This window comes from Nyctibius grandis, chromosome 1 (assembly GCF_013368605.1).
Source record: "Nyctibius grandis isolate bNycGra1 chromosome 1, bNycGra1.pri, whole genome shotgun sequence".
In the NCBI taxonomy this organism is placed as follows: domain Eukaryota; kingdom Metazoa; phylum Chordata; class Aves; order Nyctibiiformes; family Nyctibiidae; genus Nyctibius; species Nyctibius grandis.
This window is the reverse complement of record NC_090658.1, coordinates 37060352-37087510: the sequence shown is the minus strand read 5'-3', so window position 1 is coordinate 37087510 and position 27159 is coordinate 37060352. Positions and strand designations below refer to the sequence as shown.

Below are 27159 nucleotides of genomic sequence, written 5' to 3'. Positions count from 1 at the left end.
TTTTAAGGATGCATCGGTCCTGCAAATATATAATGTTAGAGGTTAGCCCAATTTAAGGAAGACTCAAACAGTAGGAGACCTACATGGCAAGTGAAAGAGGGACAAGGAAAGAATAGTGACATTGATTGTCCTGCATGTCAGATGCAGCTCACGTGTTGCTGCTCCAGATACAAAAGATTGTGGCTCTTATCAAGTTGAAGATGGTTCTTTGCTTGCTCGTGGCTCTCCAGCAGATGACCCTGGAAGAATAACCACGGTTCATAAAAGGGTAAGATGCAGTGTATCTGGGGGTCTTTTCTGCTTGGATGTTTAAAAACCAGATGGGAATGCGGAGGTAAAAAATAAATCAGTGTGTCCACACATAGGCTGTATATATGGCATACAGAATTGTATTTTACTTCAGTCTGAACACTTGGAGTGGAAGGATGAAATAGGAGGGAGGTGATGCTCACAACAGTTACAATTCTGTTACAAAGCTAACAATATTCCCTGTCCCAAAAGATACAACTGAAGAACTGTCTTTTGTGAGATTTTGTTGTTGTCATTTTATGGCTGCATAATTCCTAATAAACTAGATACGTGGCTTGTAATTAGGGCTTCTGATGCTACAATAATACAAATTTATAGTAATACATTGCTCAGTTTGGTCATTTTGCCTAGAAGTAGATGGTAGAATCTAGTCAGTTTGAAGAAGACTTTTAATGCAAAGGTTGGGTTGTTATGGTTATCAAGTCTGCTCTAACTTGTTTCTTATTAATGATATGCAAAGTAATTATCGGTAAGAGAAGTCATACAGACTGAATAGAAAATCTGTTGTTAGGAACAGGATAGTGGACTGAGCAGACCAGTAATTTATATGGCAGCTGCTCTGTTCCTGTATGTCCCTTTCCCACTTGCATGGTATGATTTTAGTGGGGAGGGAGGCTATGTTTCTGTTGGTTTTGTCTATATGCACCCTCAGGCATGATGAATACCCAGCTCAGTCTCCAGAATCTTTTAGATAAGATCCACTAAAATCAACAGCAAAAACAACAAACTCATTCATTTTATGGCAGAGTGAATTGTACAGCTCTCTTAAAAATACATATTTCTTGTCCGAAAGAAGAAAAGTTACAATAGCAAGAGCCCGACTAGATTAGGAATCTGTAGGAGTTACTAAAGGAATTTGTGAGGACAAAAATAAAACCAACTCTCAAAACAAAAGCGATGAACAATCAAGTAGTTTATGCTGCAGACAGCTTTCAGATTTTTGTCTGAGAATTAACTTCACTTTTAGTTGCAGTAGTTATTTTACTTTGAGACTACAATGGTGCCTTTACTTTGGCAGAGGAATATGCGTTGTAAATAAGGTATTTTGTGTCATGGTATAACAGTTGGATGGCTAGGATATGCTTTGACAACCTTATAGGAGGAAGAGACAGGAGTAGCATCTAATGAAGCAACAACAGAGAAGTTGGAAGCTTTTTGACACTGCCTTTGGTAAGAACAGTATATCCATTGAAATGTAAATCCTTAAGTGTATGCAAGTAATCTCTGAAAATACAAAGATACAATCTGCATAAAACTGAAAAATCTGTAAGGAAAGAAGCAGGCTTCAATGCCCAAATGAGCAATCTAAACAAGAAATTAGCTTATTGCTAAATTCCAGCTAATTTTCATGCATCAAGCCTGCTTACATGTCTTTTTCCCTTACATCTGTGCATAAGGGTCAATCCCTTCCCCACTTCCACTGTCCTCCATCTCCTCGTTCCACATCCCTAGTTCTTATGCAGAGATTCTGTCCTTCCTGAATTTGGGCTGATGGTTATTCCTTCCTGCTGAGTTATGGGGATAGAGAAATGTAAGCAGGAGGGGTGGCATTTTTAATAGGGAGGGGATTTTGGAAGACTTTAGCTGGCAGACACTAAGCTACTAAATCTTGCAAAAATTAAAACACCTTAAAATTGACTATCCTCGTAATTCACAGTGACAGGAAAAGACACATTCTCAGGTACAAATTTGAATGTCAGGACTAGATTTAAAAGTACAGAAGTCCTAGAACTTTTTAGCAAGGCTGTGGATTTTGATGGGTGGTGTATGCTCAGTTCTGGGGCTGGTGCTGTTCAATATCTTTATTGATGATCTAGACGTAGGGATTGAGTGCACCCTCAGCAAATTTGCAGATGACACCAAGCTGGGTGGGAGTGTCGATCTGCTGGAGGGTAGGAAGGCCCTACAGAGGGATCTGGACAGATTAGATAGATGGGAAGAGACCAACAGCATGAGGTTCAACAAGAACAAGTGCCGGGTCTTACACTTCGGCCACAACAACCCCATGCAGCTCTACAGGCTGGGGGAAGAGTGGTTAGAAAGCGGCCCGGCGGAAAGAGACCTGGGGGTGCTGATCGACAGCCAGCTAAACATGAGCCAGCAGTGTGCCCAGGTGGCCAAGAAGGCCAATGACATCCTGGCCTCTATTAGGAATAGTGTAGCCAGCCGGTCTAGGGAAGTGATCGTCCCTCTGTACTCGGCACTGGTGAGGGTGCATCCTGAGTACTGTGTTCAGTTCTGGGCCCCGCACTTCAAGAAAGATGTTGAGGTGTTGGAGAGAGTCCAGAGGAGGGTGACCAAGCTGGTGAAAGGTCTGGAGGGTCTGACCTACGAGGAACGGCTGAGGGATCTGGGGTTGTTTAGCCTGGAGAAGAGGAGGCTCCGAGGTGACCTTATTGCAGTCTACAACTACCTGAAGGGAGGTTGTAGTGAAGTGGGAGTCGGCCTCTTCTCCCGGGCAACTAGCGATAGGACAAGAGGACACAGCCTCAAGCTTCGCCAGGGGAGGTTCAGGTTGGATGTTAGGAAAAATTTCTTCTCAGAAAGGGTTATTAGACATTGGAATGGGCTGCCCAGGGAGGTGGTGGAGTCACCATCTCTGGATGTGTTTAAGAAAAGACTGGACATGGCACTTAGTGCCGTGGTCTAGTTGACAGGGTGGTGTAAGGGCAGCGGTTGGACTCGATGATCCCTGAGGTCTCTTCCAACCTGATTGATTCTGTGATTCTGTGTATGCATGGGAGTAAAGGGCATTACTGTGGAGCAGGGGAGTAGAAATACGTAACTTTGTTTTGTCTCATTAGAGAAACAGTTTAACAACTTTTGTTAAAATTCTCCCACCTCTTTCTAATCCTCCCAATAAACAAGCATATACAGATTGCTGCAGATAAAGGATAGAAAACGTTGGCTTGAATGGCAGTCTGATATTTATAAACAATTCTGAAAACGAGCTTTAAAATCATAGAATCATAGAATGGTTTGGGTTGGAAGGGACCTTAAAGATCATCTAGTTCCAACCCCCCTGCCACAGGCAGGGACACCTTTCCTCTAGACCAGGTTGCTAAAAGCCCCATCCACCCTGGCCTTGAACACTGCCAGGGAGGGGTATCCACAGCTTCTCTGGGCAACCTATTCCGGTTTCTCACCATCCTCACAGTAAAGAATTTCTTCCTAGGATCTAATCTAAATCTCCCCTCTTTCAGTTTAGAACCATTCCCCCTCATCCTATCACTACATGCCCTTGTAAGAAGTCCCTCTCCAGCTTTCCTGTAGGCCCCCTTCAGGTACTGGAAGGCTGCTAGAAGGTCTCCCTGGAGCCTTCTCTTCTCCAGGCTGAAGAGCCCCAACTCTCTCAGCCTGTCTTCATAGGAGAGGTGCTCCAGCCCTCTGATCATCTTCGTGGCACTCCTCATGGACCTGCTGGAGTGAGTCCAGTCCTTCTTATGTTGGGGGCCCCAGAGCTGAATGCAGTGCTCCAGGTGGGGTCTCATGAGAGCAGAGTAGAGGGGCAGAATCACCTCCCTCGACCTGCTGGCCATGCTTCTTTTGATGCAGCCCAGGATACGGTTGGCCTTCTGGGCTGCAAGTACACACTGCCGGCTCTGTTAAGCTTCTCGTCAGCCATCACCCCCAAGTCCTTCTCCTCAGGGCTGCTCTCAATCCATTCTCCACCCAGCCTGTATTTGTGCTTGGGATTCCGCCGACCCACATGCAGGACCTTGCACTTGGCCTTGTTGAACTTCATGCGGTTTGCACAGGCCCAGCTCTCAAGCCTGTCAAGGTCCCTCTGGATGGCATCCCTTCCCTTCAACATGTCGACCACACCACACAGCTTGGTGTCGTCGGCAAACTTGCTGAGGGCACACTCAATCCCACTGTCCATGTCGCCGACAAAGATGTTAAACAGGACTGGTCACAGTACCGATACCTAAGGAACACCACTCATCACTGGTGTCTGCTTGGACATCGAGCCGTTGACCGTAACTCTTTGAGTGCGACCATCCAGCCAATTCTTTATCCACAGAGTGGTCCATCTGTCAAGTCCATGTCTCTCCAATTTAGAGACAAGGATGTCGTGCGGGACAGTGTCAAATGGAAGCTTCCAAGGCATCTGAAGGGTAGGTGGACATGTTAAAAAGTCATCATCTAAGAAGTTGTGTATATGCTCTGTGTAATAAAACAGTGTGGTATCTGCGGAAGTAGGAGCAGCTGTCTCTGTGTGTATATACATTAAAGATGCTTGTCTGAAATGGTAATAGATAATTTTTCAGGTGCTCTGATTCAGTGTGTTCTTTCAGTCCATCTAATGAGGTAATTGTCAGTAGTTACTGGGTTTTCTGAATTTCAAAGTTCGTAGTTCTTGGGTTAATACCCTGAAAGTACAAATGTGGTCCCAAAGTCAAGTTTTACAGCAGTAACAATATATAGGAGATATGGCTTGAAAAGAAATGATAGAGTTATTGTCAAATTCAAGAACTAACTCAATTTCTCTTGAGTAAAAGTCAATGAAGCCACATCTCATTTTTTCATTGTGCTTTCCTTCAATACTGAGTTTCTGAAGTTGGACACTGGATTCTGCTCAGCCATGGATTTGAGATACCCTTGTTAGAAAGTTGTACTTTTAAAATGTTTAGTTTTCCTTGTTCATTTTGAATAGGCTAAGTTGCTGTGAAATGTGTGCCCTTCTGCTTGCACAGCATCATAGGAGAAACAGCTTTTAAAGTTTGGAGATCTCAAACTGTTCATGGCAATTTGACAGGAAATAATTTATTCAGTTTTCCATGCAGGATTTGAAGTAGTGTCAAACGTAGATATCTATTTTTTTTTTTTCTATTTTGTGCTGAAAGACAAGAACTTTCCAAACACAACAGTTTGGATGAGAGCTCTATTTTGATAACTTCCAGGAGATTTGCCCTTTCAACCTTCATGATTATCTTGATGGCCAAGAAAACATGATCTGTGCACAAAAAGACTCTAAAAATTTAGTATGCCTTTCCCTAGGTAAAAATGCTTTCCAAAATATTTAATTCTTAAGAGAAATGTCATGTATTTAGGGAAAAATACTGTTCATATCTTGAATGATAAAAGCCAGAACAGACCATTGGGAATCTGTCTATGACAAGCTGTAGACCTTTCCTGAATTGTTACCCAGTATTGTGTCTGCATGACTCCTGTCTCTGCCTAAATTGTTTGAATTGGACAATGAGCAATTTTTAGAACAAAAAAAAAAATCTTTTTTTTTTAATAAAATTTCAAATAATTCAAAAAATTCAAAAATTCAAATAGAGAATCCACCACAAGCCTTGATGAATTGTTCTTGCTATTCTGAAAAGGTACATTTTCTTTCTTACCTTGCTTTGTCTAGCTTCAGTCTAGCTAACGTAGGTGATGGTATCAGTCCTGTGGCTCTTCTGAAGCCCTGTTTTGCTTAGTGGCATCCTCCCGGAGTTGTGGCTACTGGGACTGGACATGGTGATGGCCAAATACAAAATTACTCGACCTTCCATTTCCCTTGTCAGTGCCCTCTTATGCAACAGGGGATTGCAGTAGCCCCTTGTGACTACAACACAAGAGAATCAGGTTTAGCTGATTATCTTTTCTGACCTGCAAAACTCACATTACTGTTTCTGAGCACAATCTTCCATCCTGAAAGTGTAGCCTATGTGATTTAGTCTTAAATTTAAATCTTGAATGCATGACTTTGGCTACTGTTCAAATTCAAGTGGCTTGCTGGTGTTCGGATATCAGCTAATCAAGATCACTCTTTTCCTCTCATTTCCATTATCTACGAGTTAATTTTCATCTCCTCCCCCTGATGCCCAGTCCTCTGCTGGTGCAGGTCATTTTAGGAAATGGATGAATTGAAGGCAGATAGTTTAAGAGCATCCACTGGCAAAGCAGGTTGAAAGTCCTTCTGCTGAGCAGAAAGCCCACACAAGTCCTAACGCCTATAGAAAAAATGCCACAACTTCTGTTTGTAACACCTTGTAACATCAGTCTGACTTGGAAGTGACGTTACCTTTTACAGCATACAAATGAGAAAATCCTATGAACTCAGGCATATTACACTGGTGTATAAAAACTCATACTTGATCTACTTTGAGATCCTGTGACAGGAAAAAATAATATTCTTTTGGTTTTGAGTAGATGTACTGAGCAGAAGAGGAGCTGTGTATGTTGGGTGTTATACAGACTTATCCTTCCATTGCAGTTGTATCGGTTTTGTTATCTTACCATCTGTTTAGTAAAGCAAGAGTCCTGATTCTGATCTGATTTGCAGTAGTTGATCTTGGTTGTTTTTTAAGCTATGGGAAAAGTGTCATTAGTAGCTGTCAATTGCTACAGTGTTTCAACATGTTATTTTGTTTCATTCTTGCTTCTTGCATTTAATACTGGAATATTCTAGCAAAAAAGAACAGAAATAGGAGTTCATTGTACTTCCCGGGGTTGGGGGGTTGTTGCTTTCCAAATACAGCATGTGTACCAAGATGTTTATTATATTGGTAAACTCTTTGTTGCACTCTGAGGACATGAATGCTGTTTGACCAAGGAGAAAATGGCTATTTCCAGGTGCCTAGTAAATGACAGCTGTCAATGGAAAGCCCAAGAAGAATATTTCGGTGTCTGAAAAAACACTTAAGAAAATTTTCTGTATCTTCTCCTGCATAAGAAAGGTGAATAGCAAGAGGTATGAAGGGAGTTTCATTATTTATTAGGCTTAATCAAGTTCTAAACCAGCACTCAGTTCGTCTTGTTGGATAAGTCATCACTGGGAACGTAACAGCCAAAATGCAAGGCAGATTAAGAGTCTCGCTGGATTTTTCAGGCATTCACAATATTTTTGTTTTTAAAAGTGAGATTTCACTCTAAGATGTAATGCTCTTTCAGCCTGTGTTGGCACCCTGGGTAAAACTGCCTGCCTTGTTTCAGACAGTCTTCAGACTTCAGTCTTCACTCACTTTGGGAGGTATGAACTTTCCCAGCCACTAACCTGGGATCCTGATGACTATTAAAAGTTACCTGTTCTACTGCAAGCTGCTGATGTGTTGTATTTGGAGAGTTTTGGTTTACTGGTTAGGTGCAGATTTTTTTCTTTTCATTGTTGTTTGGACCTTTTTTCTCTTCCCATGCTAAATTATCTCTGCCTTCCCAATTTTGTTCTCAAAAGTGAATGGATTATGGTCTTTTCAGGAATGGCAAGAGTTTAACAGCAGTGTCTGTGGCAGGATTTTTGTTTAAGAAAATAGATATATTTAATTTTAATTATTGTAGGATAACCCATATTTAGTGTTCTGAGAGAACTTACAACAACAAAATCACGTTTTCCCTCAAGGATGTGGTTTAACTTAAGCAGCATAGCAATATAGCAATAGGGGTGTTGATGAGCTATTTCTACTATGGATCTTTGTAGCTGTTGGTGAACAATTTAATGATTTCTTCCAGTAAGGATTTCCTTGGGCTCCTTCCTCGGAGCCCAAGTATGCTGCCCCACTGCTTCTGCAGCCAGAAGGAGCATACCTCTGGTGAATCCAGGTAGTGCCCACGCACAGAGGAAAAGAAGGAATGCCAGTTTGGTAATATCATCTTCCTTCTAGAAGTTACTGTACATGCCTTTTGCTGGGACTGTGTTTCAAAGTATTTTGGTTATGATATTTCTATTCCTTCCCATGTGAGCTATGTCCAGCGAGTCTGTGGAACAGGCTCTACATTATCCATGGATTTCTTCCTGTCCAGTACTGAAGCAGCAACACTGACATTGTTGATGCCCTCCTCAGATGCAAGTTCCCTCTTAAATTTCTTGTGTACTGTCTCTGTTGGCCGTGTGCTGTCCTGGAAGAGCTCTCTTCAGGGAGCTGAAGTGTGTTGCTTCCCTGTGTTTCTACAGAGGCTATCTCTGTTAAAAGAAACAGCATGGACTTTTACAAGAGAAGAGAGCACCACACTGTGCCTTAAATTAATGCAATCCTGGTGCATTGTTATGTTATTATATAGGGGATTTTTTTCTGGGTATGGTTTGGATTTGCACTCAGGACAAAGAAATTGACCTCAGTTTCTGCTCCCCTTGCCTACACAAAGGAGATCAGGAATACCTGGCCACTTACTTGTGTGGCTTGGATTCTGACCATCTTTACATTGGTTTTGTCTTCTGAGTTGGCGGGGGTTTTTTTTTGTCATAGCTGTTGTGTTTTATTTTTTTGTTTGGTTTTGGTGGGGTTTTTGGTTGGCTTTTTTTTTTTTTCCTAGTGTTTGAGCAGAGGTTTTTGTCAGCGCTGCAGGGGTCTGTCCTGGACTGTACAACATGTCACCTGTTTTAAAATTTCTGAAGGATGGTAAACCACACTAAGCAACGTATCACTCCTCCCATGACTTGAATTCTGACTCCCTGGAGCTTGCAAGAGCCATTAGAAATTTGCTTTAAATAGCCTTCAGTAAAGGCAGAAGTTCATCTTACCTACTTATTAAAGGATTAAGTAAATAAATGTGCCCTTTACACAGGAAAGTAGGTCCCTGAATTATGTTCTTTTATTTGCCTGCCTACGTCCCACTGCCTTCTGTACCAGCTGTATGAATTGGTACATAAGCGACTTGCAGCATGTGGTCACAGCTCATTCTTGGTCAAGAGAGTGGTGCATCCATGCCCAAAGGGATTGCTGCACCTCACTTCTGTGCTGTTATATAAGTAAGACAGAGTTATAACAGTCTAGCAACAAGTATCACAATGCAAAATAAGGCCTTGGTATATGTCTGCTCTGTTTCAGAATGAGCTTCTCTCAACTCTGAAGTAATTAGTGCAACGTAGATAAAGTATAAGCTTGGTATATTCAGCTGGTGTCGGTTTAGTCATACCTAAATGTGACTTTTGACTTGTGCAACTGACTGTTTCTTCTACCTGTCCCCCAGTACTCTGCATCATGTGAGGGGCAAAATGTTTTGAGATTTCTAAGAGGCAAGCTGAGGTTTTACTGAAAAGCCAGGTGGTTGTTTAATTTGGGTGGAATTTGGCTGTCACACCTGGTATAGGTCTCCTCAGTATCCTGGGAGTGGAGGTGCCACTGCTGATCAGTCTTAATTCTACGGACAATGGTTTTGGCAATGGGTTATATATTTAATGGTCAGCTTCAGGCTCTCTCTCCCCTTTGATCTCTTTTGTCAGAAGTAGCATAAGGAACACAGTCGCTGGTGCCAAGGAGCATGTTTAGCAGCTAGTTGGCATTTGTAAAGGGGAGTGAAAGGGACCTGCAAATGCAGGGCTTTGCTCCTGAGGTAGAAGGGAGGGAGAAGAGTCGACTCATCCGTATTTGGCCTGTGAGGGCTGCAGAGAGATGCAGCTGGGTGTTGTCATCTGTTACCTAAAGTCTAGCCTAGTTTCTGTTGATTAATTTTGGGGTTTTCATTAATGTGGTTTTTGGAACAAATTAAATGTGACCAAGGTCCCAACAAGGATCTGAAATTTGTTTTCTACTGAAGAACTCTTTATACAAATGAACACCAATTTGCATCATTAAGCACACGCTTCACTTAGACTGCCCAACAGGATTGAACACTGAGACAGAAATTGCCTCTTGAAGTGCCTTTCTTATAAGGTGACAGCCACGTAGGCCCAGCTTGTGCTTTGGCTTGAGTGTGTGTGTTCTTTTACAACCTTTCTGGGGAGGTGGTAGTTGTTTTATAGCAGTCTGAGTTTGCTGTGATGCTCTTCAAAAGGGCCATGTATCTTGTACTTTCTTAGAGACTAACTAGCAATTGGATATTCCGCACCCTCTCCCTACACACCCTAAGGATTTACAGTGTTTTAAGGTGTGTGAGAGAGTTTGTCCTGATAGGAGAACTCATCATAAAAAGTTGTAACTTGTTTCTTGCAACAAAGGCAAGTTGTTGTTTTGGTTGAGTATGGTATTACGCCACCGTGTTTGTCAGTGTCAATTTATGCCAGGCTTTAAATAGGATACTCTGCAATGAGTTTGTTTTCTGGTAGCCTGTAATCCTTTCAGGCTAGCTAACATTGACAAGCGGCAGCATTACTGTGGCTGGTTTTCTTTTGATCATGCACAGCCCTAGTCAGGAAATGGGTGAGGAGCATGAGTCACAATTACATTACCCTAATGTGACTGCCTACTAGAAGTTTTCTTTTTGCCGCCAATGCTCATTCCCTTGACACTACTTCTGAAAACAAAATGTTCATTTTGGAGCACTTTGAATTATTGACCTTTAAACAGAGGGATTTATGTTCTCTTGCAGTCTCAAGTCAAAGTTCTGAGCAGGATCCCCTGCAGAGTGCAGAGAGAACATGAGCGTCTGCAAAATGCTTTTCCAGAAAGCTGCAAAGGGCAGGACTTAACTTGCAGTACATTAGGTCTGCTTGGGTTCATTGGATACAGCATGTGTCCCTGACCCATTTAATTATTCTGTCATGTTGCCTGCACATGCAAGCTCGAGGTCCAGTGTTCTCTATATACAGATGCTGTCATCTCATCGTTTGGCTTAAGCTGTGTCTTTGAGCTGTACTTCTCTTTTGAAATATGGCTGCAGTAATGGGAAGATAGGTGCTGAGTACTGGCTGAGGTAGACCCCTGAGTGTTGAGAAGGTAGCTTTAGTGGGATTTGAGACAGCAGTATTTCAGATAGTTTAATTAAATACATGGGGTTTAGAGTTTGAAAGAAAAATCAGCTGCTAATCAGTAAACTAGCTTTAGCACTGAATTGCCACTGCCACTCTGAATATTCAGACAGTAAACCTCTGTGTAAGTGCTGAGTATATTAATTTCTTTCAAATTAAACTGATTAACTCTGCCTGGTTTTAAGAGCAGTATGTGAATGACTGTTGGCACAGAGTGAATGCACTCTGATACTACTTGATATATTCCAGAAAAAAGAAGTCTGAGCAATTTAGTACAAGCAACTCAAGTTAATAGGATGGAGCATATGTTGCAAAGAGATTTCAGGAGGAAGTGGAGACTCCTGTGCTACTGTCCAGCGTGATGCATCCCTATCAGCTGGGGCATGTCACAGGTGTCATTGACATGCTACAGAGCAGAGACAGAATATGACGTGTTTTTCAGTTGTCACTTATTCCTCCAGATTCTTACCTCTGCTCAAATGGTGCCTTCAAAGAGTGGATTTTCTTTGTTAGGAGTATAGTTGAAACTCACAGTGAAGATGTAATTTCTGTTTTTTTTCCTTTTGTTTCATATAAGGGTGATAAACCAGTTACTTTAGTTGTATTAACAATCTACTTTGAATTGCATATAGATAATAGGACTTCTAAAATTTTGTTTACTCCATGATTTCATCCCCATTCATTAAAGAGGGCATGAGTTGGCCCAAAAAAGAAATTCAGTGAAGATTTTTGTAATCCATTGAAGAATTTACTTTCTTCCATCTACCCCAGCCCCATACTCTTTGATCTCATCTTGATGACCATTCAACTTTCTGAAGGAGGCAGAACTGCAACGGAGCAGAGGATTCGTCCTTTTTCTATGTAATAAAACAGTCCTGTGCAAATTTGTATTTTTCATTAGCTTTGTACCTCTACCTCATTGTTAGCCTTTGCATATAGAGGGCTCTCTGGCCTTCAAGTTTGTTTTAAACCTAGTTTATCAGCCACTTCAAGATGGTAAATATTTATTTCAGGTGAAACTTTTTGAGAATTGAATAATAGGAGAACTGGTGATTAAAATATACTTATGTCACTTGTGTGTTTCAAGGAGATGATAAAGAATATTTGACTTGGAGATGAAGGGTATTTGAGAATTGGAGGTGGGAAGTTCAGGATGGGGGATTTTTTTGGGTGGTATGCTTTCATTTTAGATTGCCTATTGTCAGGAGCTACCAGTTATGGAAATGTTAAACTAGGGATCTTTTTTTTAAAAAAAAAAAAAAAAAAAAACCACTCTTAACTATAGCTGGAAAAACTTCATTTCAACATGACAGCTACTTTGGAAACCCTAAGACAGAAGCTAGTGGAGCTAACAAACCATTTTTGCATCAGAAGTTAATAAAACCTGGATGTAATTCCATGGACATTATTTCTTGCAGGAGAGTTGGTTAAGAATGGCCCTTCCCTTCTGCCAGAACTCCTGCCTGTCTAAGAGTGATGTTTCATGAGGTAACTGAGCTATTCAAGTGACTTGTCACAGCTGAAAGTAGCAGTCTCACTCCTAGCCTTGTGATCTCTCACCCCTTTCCTAGCTAGTTTTCACCTAGTTCAGTGTGCTGAACTGGCTTATAAGGGCTCAAGTGTGTGCACACAGTAGGGGGAAGGGGAGAATGCCTTTCTGACAGCAGCAGTTGTATTGGGCTTGAACTTCCTTGAAGCATTGCCATCAGTCTCACTGCAGCTGTTGGTAAGCCTTTACTGTAAACTGAGTCAGTAGGGAGAATTGCTGCTGTGACCAGTTTGCAGTGTGGCTTGTAGGTCTGCCTGCCCACGGAGGGTACAAGGAACTGCCGTGCAGAACTGGGAACTTGCAGCGAGGACTGAGGAATCCAGGGTGGGAACTTCTTAAACCGGCTTTGAGAGCAGAGCTGAGTTGGGGAACTACACCCTCGGTGTCAAAAGAGAAAGCCATCTATGCTAACCTGCTCAGAATTACAAAGGGTGTGGATTCATAATCCACTTAAACTGATATGAGTGCTGGCTGACATCAAAAGGGGCAATACTGCCTGCCTCAGTCCACATCTTCCCAAGTTCTTCCATATGGCAATACCAGCACTTATGTGAACATGCCTTGAGCTGCATCAGGGAGTTGCTCTGGCTAAAAACTGTTCCTTTCTTCTCCCTCAGCAGATGAGATTTCAAGCAGAGCGGTTACCCAGTCTTTTAGGTGTCACATGGGCTCAAGTTATAGGTTTGGGGTTTTTTTGCCCCATTTCACAATTGTTTTCGTTTGGCCTACGAGAATTGATGGACAGTTTTTAAGCCTCTCCATCTTGTGGCTTACAAGTTTATAGTCCCCAGCTGTTTGCTCACCTGGTCTGCTGGCTTTGTAGGAGGAAACGTGTGACTGTGCTTCAGTGCACAGTCTGTCTGATGTAGCATAACCTCGCCTTCACTGGCTGCATGAGTTAAGGTCCTAGACTTTGTACTGACATGTACCTATGCCTAAATCTGCATGGTCTTCCACTCACCCAATTTTTGAAAGCCAGTGATAAAACTGAACTATATAGTATTAAATCTGTATGTGTGAATGTACCAGCCAACAAAGATAAGAAGAAGGTAATAAAGACGGACCTGTTTCAGTCCATGGAGCCAAACAACAGAATACAGGGAGCTCATTAAATGGCTGTCTGGAGAAGAGAAGAAAAGGAAAAAAGTTTTTATTATTGTAGAAAATATGCTAACTTTTCAAAGCTGAAAGAAAGCCGTGACTGAAACCTGTTGGAAAGTGGAAAAAAAAATTGCGTAATGAAAAAAAATTGACTTATTTAAGACATTCCAATGAGTGGTCAAAAGCACAACTGCAAAAAAAGTCTCTAGAAGGCATTTGACTTAATATTGCGTCACAGCCAAATTTTTAAAACATTAATCCTCTGCAGTGTCAACAAAGCACATACTAAAAACATTTAAAATCTCAGAGTAAATGTCAGAAAAGTCACCATCAAAAAGGGGTGTATTTCTATTGAAATAATGCAGGGCAGCATTGGGCTGTGTAGTATTTTTATGAGCAGCCTGCAAATAAGTGTAAAATTGTTGTGGTACAAATTTGCAGGTGATGGCGATTGGTGAGGAAGTATATTGATGAGAAAGATGGAGAAATCTCAACTGATTTATCAATTGGCAGCTTGAGCACATTTACATAAAATATTTTATCTTTCTGAGGTATGGCCTTGCTTTTTATCTTAAAGAATAGAAATCCAGCTGTTTTGCTGGAGAACAATAGCTTGGAAAGCCTTTTTTTTTTTATTCATAAGGAATAGAGTCTTACTGGGCAAACAGTGTAATATGAGCACCACTATTGGTTGTGCTGGCAAAATTTGTTGATTAAATGAATATATGTGTATCTATCTTCATCTTGAAAAACAGAATGGGGATGCCCACTCTGAACCAAGAATTGACAGTGATAACAAATTTCTACTTTTGCCAGTATAGTTTATTCTGCTTGGAGAACCCGTTTCTGTTATACCAGCACAAGAACTCTTAAATGGTTTGTAATATAATGCTACCCTGTAAATACAGGAAAATTCCTGTTGTAAGATGGTGAGGATAAAAGCAGAAATATGATCTTGTTTATGAACAAGGCAGCCATGATGGGAAGAAAGAAATGATTTTTATCTTTGTGTGTGCTGTTAGGGAGAGCGATATTGAAATGTTGTCACTAATTCTGATCTGCTCTGAAAAGGATGTTGGAAAATTGGAGAGGGTTCAGAGGGGAGAGAGAGGTATTTGAAGGCTTAAAATTACTCCCCCGCCATCACCACATGAGGAATTCCCCCTGTTCACTTCGATCAAAAAGGATGACTGAGAAACAGCTTGGTTAGTATTCAAGTACCTTAACAGGGATGAATGTTACTGGTTGATAAAAGGCCTTTGTAATATCACAGACTGATACAGAACAAAATAATAACTGAAGACTGGGGCCAGTTGCTCAAATTAGACAGCAGCCCCAAATTAGATAACTTCAGCAGCTCCTTCCTGCTGTGCTGGTACAACTGTTTGAAGGATACGTGAACTGTGAAAATAATTTTTTTTTTTTTTTTTTTTTCCAGACCAGGCTGGCTCTTCTTTATTTATTTTTCTTACAAGCTAAAATGAAAACTCTTAAATATGTGAGAACTTGTTCATTTCAATATAATGCACAAGTACTTTAACAGTTTAAAGTTGAAAGTGTTCCCTGGTTAATAAGATTTACTACATCTTGATCTATTTGAAAGGATACTATGCAGGCAAAGATGGCAAGATTTAAAGCAGTCAACAATTAAAAATCACTCAGGAACTTGATTTTTCTTAATTCGTGAACCTACGTTTTAGCAGGGGAAAAAGAGGAGGGTGCTGGAAAAATGGAAGATCCCTGGAGAGAAAGACACTGTATGCAGTCTGGTATTGGGTGGAACTCTGCAAGGCTGTCTTCCATCTGTTACTACACAATATTTGCATGAATGATTTGAATGTATGCTTATTACATCTGCAGATGATGCTACACCTGTGTGCTATAGAGGCCAAGGTTAAAATTCAAAGTGATCCTAACCATTTGAAGTGTTTGAAATGAATAGAATGCAACGCAGTGAGTATGGAGGCTTTGCTACAGGGGCATAGTCAAGAAAAAGATGTAGAATAACTGGCTAGACAACAGTTCTTCACTAAAGGAGTCAGGTTTTTAGTGAACCACAAACTAAACATAAGTCAACAATATTGTGATGCTGAAAGAAAAATGCAGGTGCTCTATTAAGACAGAAATTGATATCTCAGCTTGAATATTGTGTTTGCTTTTGGGCATATTTAAAGAAAGGTTTGAGCTGAGGGGAAGAAGACCAGAAAAGGAGGTTGAGGGGAAGCTATCTGAGCTCCAGAAAACATGACCTGCGTTGAAAGGTTGAAATATTTGTGTTGTTTAATCTGAAGAAGAAAAGGCTGAGAGGAGATGTAGAATGCATAAAATCATAGAATGGTTTGGGTTGGAAGGAACCTTAAAGATCATCTAGTTCCAACCCCCCTGCCACAGGCAGGGACACCTTTCCACTAGACCAGGTTGCTCAAAGCCCCATCCAACCTGGCCTTGAACACTGCCAGGGAGGGGCATCCACAGCTTCTCTGGGCAACCTGTTCCAGTGTCTCACCACTCTCACAGTTTCTTCCTAATATCTAATCGAAATCTACTCTTTCATTTTAAAACCATTCCCCCTCATCCTATCACTACGTGCCCTTGTAAAAAGTCCCTCTGTCACTTTCCTGTAGGCCCCCTTAAGGTCTGGAAGGCTGCTAGAAGGTCTCCCTGGAGCCTTCTCTTCTTCAGGCTGTACAAGCCCAACTCTCTCAGCCTGTCTTCATAGGAGAGGTGCTCCACCCCTCTGATCATCTTCGTGGCCCTCCTCTGGACTCTCTCCAACAGCTCCAACACTCTCCCCCTTATGTTGGGGGCCCCCAGAGCTAGGTGCAGTACTCCAGGTAGGGTCTCACGAGAGCAGAGTAGAGAGGCAGAATCACCTCCCTCAACCTGCTGGTCATGCTTCTTTTGATGCAGCCCAGAATAATGAACTGTATTCATCAGGGCCCAGGCTGGACCAGGGGAGACTTTAGGTGCATCTTCTCTGATGACTAGCCTATGTGAAGTAAATTAATGTGTGCTGTCTGTACCCATAGGGAATTTTAAGAGGAGGGTGAAGAAACATCTTCCAGGACTAGCAGAAGGCATCTGTATCTTTGCAGGAGGATGGAGAAATGAATGAACTGCATCATAGGGTCCCCTCTTGACCAATGTTTCTGTAGCTGTGGGAAGGATTGGGATTTGTTTTCCTTCATTTTCTAAAAAGTGCATGTGACAATGGGATGAAATAGGTTAGATTTGATCTAGGAAAGTAGGTTGAGTGCAGTTTAAGAAAATTAGTTGAACTGAAGTGTGATTAGCCTGATTGTTTTTTTGAAGTAATTAAATCTGTAGCTTTAATCAGAAAGGTGCAAATTCTTTGATGGAGGGAGAAACAAAGGGGCGGGGCGAGGACTTCTAATCTGATCAGGGAAGTTGACTTTAATACAGATGAATTCAAAGGCTGGGCTTCTTATAAACAAGGTAAATTTAGGTGAACAATCTGGAGGGAGAAGTGTTACCACCTGATTTGGTTAAAGCTACTCAGAAGGTGGTGGCTGGATAAGCTTACTGGTGGCCTGGTCTAGAAGTGGACAGATTTGTGGCCTCTCAGCTCCAGAGGCTGCCAGTTGATATGGACACCTAAGTCCACAGGAAGATGAGAGGTAAGGCCTATCGTGCATCAGCTACTGCTCTTTTTGTACCTGAAGACTTGGTTATACTGGGAGTTTTACCTGCATTCAGGAATTGTGACTACACGAGTTCAAGTCCCTGTTACAAACCCAATAAAAATGTAGTTTGTACTGATCTTGTTTCAGGCATAGTGAAAGTATTAGCATTGACAAGGATGTTCTCAACAGTTTGTGCTGCTGAAGGCTACTTGTAGCTAAAAGCTAAAATGAAACCGTAAAGCCTAATTCTTCTATGCCCGTGGATATTTCGTTGAGTAGAAAAGTTGCAGCAGCTTATTGCGCAGTTTGCATGTCTTTTGATGTGTTACTGTATTCGCATTTGGATATTGAAATAACGTACAGACTCTGTTTTCTCCTAGTGGCTTGCTCCACAAAATAATTCAATGTTATTTTAAATGATGCTTTGGAAATGGATTTCTCTAAAGTTCACATGCTTCTAGCCAAAGATGTGTAAGGCAGAGCCCTTGCAAGGGATTGTCTTGTAGAAAGCCCATAGGCTTCCCAGAGCACAGTCTAACTTCTGGTCCTGCTCCGTGGAAATAGGATTTTCTTTATATCATTTCTTTGCTTAGGACACTGCTAAAGGATCGAGGTCTCTTGGGATTTGTGCACAAATAAAATTTTGCACCTTGACCCTTATTTGTCTCTGGCTTTGTAAGCTTAGCTGTTAAGGTATTTGCTGATAAGTCTGTCCTTTTAGAACAGTCTGTGGAATAAACTGAGGCATCCATGGAAAACTGAGCTGTGTGGAAGGTGATGATTGCTGAGTGGACAGAAGGTTCACAAGGCAGATTGAGAAGTGCCTCTGAAGATATTAGTCTTTGTTACCAAGCAAAACACTTATATGAGAGTGTAAAGTGATAGGAATGAAAATGATCAAGTGTTACAACCAAACTAAAACTTTAATTTTCAGTGGGCTGAAGTTTCTCTGGCTTGGCTCATGCTTGGATCTTGTTAGGAGAGGGATATCTCTTCAACTGAAAGAAAAATCCTTTCATGTTGTTTTTCTCTTAAATTAAGGTCTTCCACTGTAAGCTGGCAGTCTGGGACTGTGGACTTCTTGTTATGCATTTGGTTTTCTGATAATTTCTGATTCAGCTTTCCAGTTTGGCTTAGTTCACATTCACTTAGTTACTGAGCTGAAATTAGTCAAAACAGAGACTCTTTTGGCAGAAAGATCAGAAAAAGGTGTCATTTTAAGACAAGGTGGACCTTACTGTGTGGCGTGGTATTGAGACTGGAATGTTTTCTGCCCCCTCTCTTAGCCTGTGTGTACTGGTGGTTTCATTAAATCTTGCTAAATGCATGGAGTGTGTAAGGTTCTTGTGAAAATTTCGTGGACTGATTTTTTAGTTTTGCAGGAGTTGAGCTGGAGGCTTAGTCATGTTAAGCCGTTCTTCATTTGCCAAAGTTGGATTTTAATTTTTTTTTCTTATTAAAAGAACTGCTTTTTTAAAAAAAACACATTTTATGCAGGTTTTTCCTTATTTAATTGTAAATGAAATGAGTAACAACAGTATTTTGGGCTAAGTGAATATTTCCAGATTTATGATATATTTCAGGTGTTCAAAGTAGATTAAAATCGGTACTCCTTTGGGCAGTAGTTGACGAAGAGGATAGGTATGCAGAAACAAAGTAGAGTTGCTCTGAAGCCTATGTTATGCTGTATGTGGAAAGCCTATCCATTGAGGAGGGAACCCTTATCTTTTATTTACAAGGTGTAATTTGCAGATTTTTCAATAGAGCAGCTAGTGAAATCTACAGTAGTGGTAGCCTTTGTTTACAGCAGAGCAAACGATGCTTGCAGTAAGCACACAATTGTGACAGTTCTCAAATGTAAAGCCTCTTGCACTGGCCAGATGGAAGGCAAGGCCTTCACAAATACAGGGACTGCTGTATAGAGAGGGATTATAATTCCTGGCACTGTAGTCGTTTTGCAGCATCTGCTGAGGTAGTGTGGTTTTACACTGCCCCTTACTGGGGCTCTCTCATAGTGCAAGAACTAAAGCAGATCTGGATGCCCAAAAGTTTGCTCTGTTTTGGGTTTTTGCATTTTTTCTCCCTGAGCTACGAGCTAAATAAAATACAGTGCTGCTTTTGTGTGTCAAACAGATTATTTACATTAAAAGTTATTTTACACTTGATTTTAGTGTTTCTTGATGTTCGGCTGTTTCGTTGTGCCCTTCAGGTTTCTTTGAAATCTCCTTGTGGAGTTTGGTGATAATGGTCTTTGATATACATCTACACTGGTGGAAGCCATGAAAGCTTTGAATGAAGTAGGATTTGTCTTTCATTTTTAAACTAGTGACCAACAGGTGTGACTTTGGACCATGTTGACTCTACATTGCCATTCCTTCCAGATTAAAGATCTGAAAGAATGAGGAATTCGAATCAGGGGGAATTCTGCCTGTTATTCCTGAGAAGTGAGATAGAGCCGAGTTCACTCCTCACCATTCAGCTTTGTTTGCCAAGAATAGTCTTCTCTTTAGAGTTGAGGACACTTTGTTTAGTGAAATGGGTTGCTTGGGTAGAATGATAATTGAGGGAGGGGGAAACGGTGCAGTGAATTTTTCAGTTTAAAACTGAAAGGTAACCGACTTGACTAGTCGGTTCTGTTGCCATGGAGTGTGGCACAAGTAGAGATCTTATTTAGGATTTACTTTTGTATCTTCCAGTACTGACATGGAGTTAAGTTGGTGGAGGTTTGGTCTGTGAGGTGAATCTCCTAGTATTCTGTAGATCCTAATGAATTACCATTTTGTTGTGTAGAAGGAAGCTTTGAAGTGCTTTTAACTAATGCAATAAAATATATTTTCAAAATTGAGCTTAAAGGTATAAAATCGAGCTTATTTTCTGTGACAGCTTTCATCTCTTTATATCTGTTGTACTTTTGTGGGGAGGGCTTTTCAATGATATCTGAAGTGCAGTAGATATCTGGTGGGGATCAAAAACCCAAAATACTGACCTGGCCAGATTCCCAGCTCCCCTTGTGATGCAAAGTTAAGTACCCCACCGTAGGAACTAATTACTCAGGTTAAAGGATTTGTGAAAATGCTTAAATACTTCTTGACAAAGTGGCTGTATATAGCCATACAGTACAAAGTTTTAAAACTGGTGATTCTTATTGGGCTTAATTTGATGAAGAAAAATATCTGCTGGGGCATGGATGAAAGACAGCAAAAGTAGCCCTTGTTACAGCCAGCTTCCCTTCACTTACTGCATAGAACAGTCTGTCTGTGCAAAAACTGCAAGCTTCTTTACAAAGTGAGGATGGTGATGGACAGAGTGTGAAGGATTTGGGGCTGTGTTCTGGTGAGGAGGAGTGACCTGTGATGCTCTGGTGTTCCATGGACTGAATAGGGGGAAGTACAAACATGTCGAGGAGAAAAATGCATTTATTCTGAGATTGCTCAAGAGTCAGGAACTGGTAATGTATGGAAGAAATACACCATTAAAGCATTAATGAAGAGTGTTTTTCCATAACTTGTTGACCCAGTAGCCTGTTAGCCCTTGTGGACTGCTTTATCAGCCTTTTTAGAGACCACATTTTAATAGGGAGACTTGGTTTGCAAACACTGTTTCATTTGGTTGCACAGAGCAACTCGAAGTCACCGTGGCCTCATGGCGTACATGAGCTACAGTCTATAACTAATTGCTCTGAAGATTTCCTGCAGTCTGAAGATTATAGTCACAAGAACCAGTCTCTTCTAAAACACCTGCATTTGAATGTTTCTAATTGTAAACACCTGGACTAACACTTTTTCCAAGTACCTAAAACTACCCTTTTAAATGGGCACATTTATCAGAAATGTTATTGGGGACATTTTGTGAGAGTTCCAGCACTAAATGGGGGTATCTAAAGTTCTCTCATCCAAGGTGGTCTACTCCATTACCAAAAAGGTTTCCTGAATGACTCTGTTAATCTTCCTGGGTCTACCAAAAGCTTAATGTTGTTGAATGTGATTAATGTGTTTCTGCATGTGCTCTCAAAGGCCAGCATTTTGAATGCCAGAATAAGGAGAAGAAAGATTGAGATAGTGATATTTATCAAATGAATTGTGCTCAGCGATCATGTCTAAAGAACTCTGACTTCAAAAAAAGCTGTGAAGTCAGAGAAAGGTTAGCTAGCCCTTGTTAATCTGAACTCTTTTATCCTGCCTAATGAAGGGAAGCAACATCATAAAGCTAATCTGCAGGCTGGAACTGTCAGTACCATTACTTTTTTTTTTTTCTTTTTTTTTTTTTTTTGTAAAAACAAGACTGAATGAACCATGAAAAATAAATTAATGATAACCTGATTTTGTATCCCATGCAGGTTTTCTCAAGTTCTGGAAGTAGCAGGGCATTTGGTTGCTAACTGACCTGAAACTTGTGTTCTGCCTTGGAAAGATCTGCAGTGGGAGACATTCACCTTCACATACCTCACAGTTCTCTGTGTCTGAAGAAAGGGACTTCATGTGCAAGAGTGGTTCAAGATGATGATGTAACATTGATAACGCTGAAGGTCTCCCAAGAATAACTGACTTTGTAAGAGGCTTCTCCCTTCCCTCCCTTTTTTTTTTTTTTAATAACTTCCTCTCTCAGAAACTACAAGCAAGATGCCAGCCAAGACACCCATCTACTTGAAAGCTGCTAACAATAAGAAAGGGAAGAAATTCAAATTAAGGGATATCTTGTCTCCTGATATGATCAGCCCACCACTTGGAGATTTTCGTCACACCATACACATTGGAAAAGAGGGACAACATGATGTTTTTGGAGACATCTCCTTTTTGCAGGGCAACTATGAGCTATTGCCTGGAAATGAAGGAGAAACCAGAGTTAGCCAGTCTGGTGGCCACAATGAATTCTTAAGGGCAAACAGCACTTCTGAATCCATGTTTACAGAAACTCCATCACCAGTGCTCAAAAATGCTATTTCCCTTCCTGCCATTGGGGGTTCTCAAGCCCTTATGTTGCCCTTATTGTCACCAGTGACATTTAATTCAAAGCAAGAATCCATCAGGTCATCAAGATATCCTAGGCTTAGCTGTGAGCCAGTAATAGAAGAAAAAATGCAGGAGAAAAGTAAACAGATAGAGGATGGAGAAACATACAAAGATGACATATGGGAGCAAAATGGTTCTTTGCATTTTACTAATGGTAGAGACAGTCACTCATCCAGCTTTTCTGAACGATGCACTGATTGGCAAACAGTTGATTTACTTGATGACAGTCGACTTTCATGTGAACTAACCAAGACAAAGACTAAATCAGAAGAATCCCTTTCAGATCTTGCAGGCTCTCTTCTCTCATTACAACTTGACTTGGGACCTTCACTTTTGGATGAGGTCCTCAATGTAATGGACAAGAATAAATCTTAGAACTGGTACTCCCTTGCTTTTTTATAAGTGATTCACTTAAAAACAAACAAACAAAATAGTACAGAAGCAGAGACACTTAAAAAAAAATCAGCTGTATTTGCAGTTGTTTGACGGGTTTTCTAAAAATATTCTTAAAATACTATTTTTTTACCTATTGTTTTTCATGATTTTTATTACACTAAATTCTCATAGCAGGAAGGTAAATTTTAATAACAGTTTTCAGCAAGTATAAAGTGTTTTTAAGTACCAGTATTAATGATCAGAAATTTAAGAAACAGAGTTTGAGGATGATACTTATTGTGACATTTGGTTAGTTCACTTCTACGGGCTTCTGAATATATGTGAATCTCTAAGTATCAGAAAGGAGACTGATATTAATTATTCACTTTTATAAATTATTACAACATCACTTTACATATAGGCCTTTTCTAGAACCTTGTGTTTGAGGGTTTGATAGTGTTTTTTCTTCATTCTCCATAGTACCATTTCTGTTATACCTTCACTGTAACTACTTACTTGGTCTTATACTACCGCTCTGTATTCAGATGTGAACAATTTGAAGGCTTTTTGAGCTTGAACACCTGGTCCAGAGTCTCAGCTGCTTTAGATGAGTATGCACAAATTTACACAAGTTGAGGCTTGGGCCTGACATTGTATATGAAATGATATGTTGTAAACAGGTGTCACATGCAAGATATTATGGTTAAATTATTTTGAAAGTTGAAGTATAATTTTTGTGTGCATATTGGCTTTTTACTGCAGAGCCTACACATACGGTATCTCATCAAGATAGTTGCTTGGCATTATTGGTGCTCTTCTGAAAATTGTATATTTGTGTGTTTGAAAAGAATTATGTATTGATACTCCTTGCTTCTTTTCTTCATTTATTGCCACACATGCTTAAACATGCAACCAATTATTTGAATTTTTGAAGAAGGCACTGGTTATTCACAATGCTTGTGATGTGTGCTGCAACAGCCAATGTTTCAGGAAATGTGGATCCTTGAATACAGTACCTACATGGATTGCATAGATATCTTGTGCAATACAATAAAAAAACTTTCAATTGCTATGTCTTTGTGATTCAGTACATAGCCTCACCAAAACACAAAGTTTTGTTTTCTGCTGTGATGAAATAGACTGCAGTAGAGTTGCAGAAATATGGGACCAACGGACAGATCAATTCTACTATCTTAATTCAGTTGAATTCTCAAATTCAGTTTACTTCCTGAGGTTTTAAGGGCAAACTCCAAGCAGGTAGGACCCTCTGGGCTATACACGAATTTTTAGTAATCAGAGACAAGACAGTAATACTTTGGTCCTAGTGAAGTTAATGGCAAAGTTCCAACAGCTTTCACTGAAGTCTTTAGGTAAAATCCTGACACAGTTTGTAGACTGTTCTTCATTAGATAATGATGTTTATTTCCTATCAGAACGTGTAAGTCATGGATGATTTAATATATATTATATTTATCCTTAAAATTTCTAGGGAGTCAATGCCAACCAATTCTATTTCTTCAGTGTGTTTTAGGAACACAGTCACTACCCTGTTTCTGGTTAAACACTTATGTTATTGTGCATTCATGAGACATACAGCTACACTCTCCCATATTACTCCTGTAAATGAGGAACTGAGACATAGAATGGCCTGTGTTTATTTTTTAGGATAATGCTTAATTGCCTTCAACTTCATATTCTCTGTTGTATGGATCAAATTTCCAGTGCATTCATGATCCAAGAAGAATGGTGGTTCTGTGACTATAGTGCTTTTTGTATTTTACAAAGCAGGTTCAAGGCTCTGCTTGGCCACATATTTCTTAGGGGACCTGGGGATTTAGAACCTAGTTAGAATTTAGGCCAAAACTTTCATTGGAAAAATCTGACAGTCATTAGCATAGAGGGAGTTTGGGTGAAATGGGGCATTAGACATTTTCTGTGTAGACCAGCTTCAAATACCATGATTAGAACATTAAAAGTATTTGCTGAATGAAAACTCATTATCTTGCAGGACTTCTCAAGTAAGTATTCTCTAGAAAGCAGAAACAGATTCTTACAGCAGCTATTGCAATTGTGTTATTTTTGCTTTGTCGTGTTTTATACTTTATTTCCTCCTGGCTTAGTCTGCTGAAAAATGTCTCACTATTGCAGGAGTTTTTGGTCTGTATTATCCTTCCTATGTGATTGGTCTTCTAAATTTATAATTCCTTAGGTCTTGTGATGAGGGTAGGTGGTCTGAACTAAAATAATAACAATCGCTCCAGGCAAAAAGAACTACTGTGTTGTGGAGGAGAACCTTTGCTCAAGTCAGGAAGTGGACGTTTACACTGGCAAAGTAGATTTTGTCTAAAGCCTTCTTGCTACTTCCTTCAGAAGCCGGATTCCTGAATTGTTCAGATCTGCTCAGTCTTACATGTAAATACCTAGAAGATGCAAAGCTGAAATGTGCTCAGCTTCTGTTCTGACATGGTCTTCTGTAAAATACTGCTTTGTGTAATCTGATCTGGCATCTCAGCTGTCAGATCAAAACCTTGAATTTCTGGTTTGTGAGAAGTTCTGCCTTCCTGAAGCCTTGATAAAATTCTTAATGGAAATTAGACTTTCCACGGGGGAGTTACACAGCAATTCCCTCAAAACCAAGATACTGCTGCAAGTTGGCCTTAGAACAGAGGACTGCAAGGAGTTGCCTCGGATATCAATTTTCTGTGGCTATGGGGAAAGATAGCAGAACTGTAAGACTACTCAGAAAGGTCCACAGATGCTTCAGAACTCTTTCAGTATGCCAGAAGACACTTCCCCATCTCTTCTGCTAACCAAAGTAGTACAGTGAAGACCTCAAGATGTAATCCAAATGTGCCAGAGAAAGAAGCAGAAGCCATAATCCGTGTGCTTAGTTCTTGCATGAGTATTTGCTAAATTCCTCATCTGTACAATCCTACAAGCTGTGCTATGCACAATACAATATAAAAACATACCAATTTAAGAACCCTTGAACCCCTGTCCCAGTTCCCCTGCCAACCTAACTGGGGCAACCAGCATTGTGCTGAGGGTGTCAGTGGGAGGTAAAACACAGGTCAAATGCTGGGAAGTGCACAACCCCACATTGATCTCTGTCTTTTTCAACCAAGGACCAAATCCAATGCCTTAGAGGAAACTGAAAAGCAAAACAAACCTCCGAGCTGGATCACAGCTCAAGGGTGGGAAACAGCCTGACAAGGAGGCTAGCAGAAACCCTGAGATTGGGGTTTGATGCAAACACAGACTTTGGACAAACATACAGTTTCTTTTGAAAGTCCCTTGTATAGGTATATCAAGTAACTAACGAATTCCACAGCAACCTTACTTTCCTCCCTGCATTGACAAAACTACATTATGTGCATAAAAATTGCTCATCATTGACATTCGCTTGAATTCATGCTCTTCAAACTTTAATGTATTGAAGGTATCCATTTCATTTCATCTGTTTACCCATACTATTACAAAGTGTATACAGGACAGAACCATCTGGATTTGCTGGCAAATGGGTACAAATAACTCTACAGTATGTGAACATGACAGAAAAGGGCAGAAAATCTAAAACAAAAAAGTCTGGAAAGAGTCATAAACAATACCTTGTTTAAAGATTATTTTGTGTCCTAGGCCTTTTTCATTTTTGCATTTATTGGTGTTAACAAGGAAGATAGTTATCAGGGTTAGGGCTGAAGGACATTCTCTAATTTGTGTAAGAAATTCTCAAAAGCAACAAGAATAGGCTGAGGACAAATTTCAGAAAAACATAGGAGGACTTGACTCCTAGACAGTATATCAACTCAAAATTTTTGTAATTCCTGCTAGAATTAGTGAGAGAAGGGACACTTTGGATGGCTGCCTTTTTGAGAATGTCATGACCAGAATTGGAAGCAGCTGTTTGATATGTCAAATATAAGTAACCCAGATGCAAACATAGTAGGGAAGGTGTTGGACCCAGCATAGTGAGGCCAAATAAAGTTCGGATGATGCAAGGGGAAGGCGAGAAAGAGATACACTGGACTTTATTCCAGGGAAAGGAATTAATGGTTGCTGTAAGCAAATTAATTAAATTAGCAATGACCTAACTGTTCTTCTTGCATCCATTTGCTTTTCGTATGAACACAAAGTACATTAGTACATCTGTTTCCTATAAATGCTTTAATTTTATGTGTTTTTTAAGGGGTTTCCTGACTCCAAATGTAAGGCTGGATCCATCACTAACTGCTTCTCTCTAGTTTGTATTTTGCAAGTACTAGAAAATCAAGGAAGTACCTAATACTTTCTATTTACTTTTGAATATTGTAAGTTATTTTCTCCCTATAACAATTCTAAAAGGACTGATTTTCTTCAAATAACAGATTCTGTTTTCGCCAGAATATTCCGAGAGAGAAATAAATTTCCCAGAATATTTGCACCAAAGATAATATTCTTTTTCACAGGTACATTGCAGTATGACCCTACACATTCTTCAAGCTATTTCTTTTCCTTGTTGTCTAAGACAGTTCTTTGTTAGCTTGTGCTCAGAGAAAGTAGGACTTTAGCTTTGTG

General features: G+C 40.3%; 1 protein-coding gene across 2 annotated transcripts in view; it reads left to right on the top strand.

Moving 5' to 3' along the window:
• CDC42EP3 (CDC42 effector protein 3) overlaps positions 1-23677 on the top strand; it is a 29877-nt gene extending 6200 nt beyond the window's left edge. For both annotated transcript variants that reach the window (XM_068398681.1, XM_068398673.1), the window contains exon 2: positions 21558-23677. In XM_068398681.1, coding sequence (XP_068254782.1) covers positions 21841-22605 — 765 coding nt within the window. In that variant the 5' untranslated portion in view covers positions 21558-21840 and the 3' untranslated portion in view covers positions 22606-23677. The remainder of the gene's footprint in view (positions 1-21557) is intronic.
• Positions 23678-27159: the final 3482 nt, after the last annotated feature.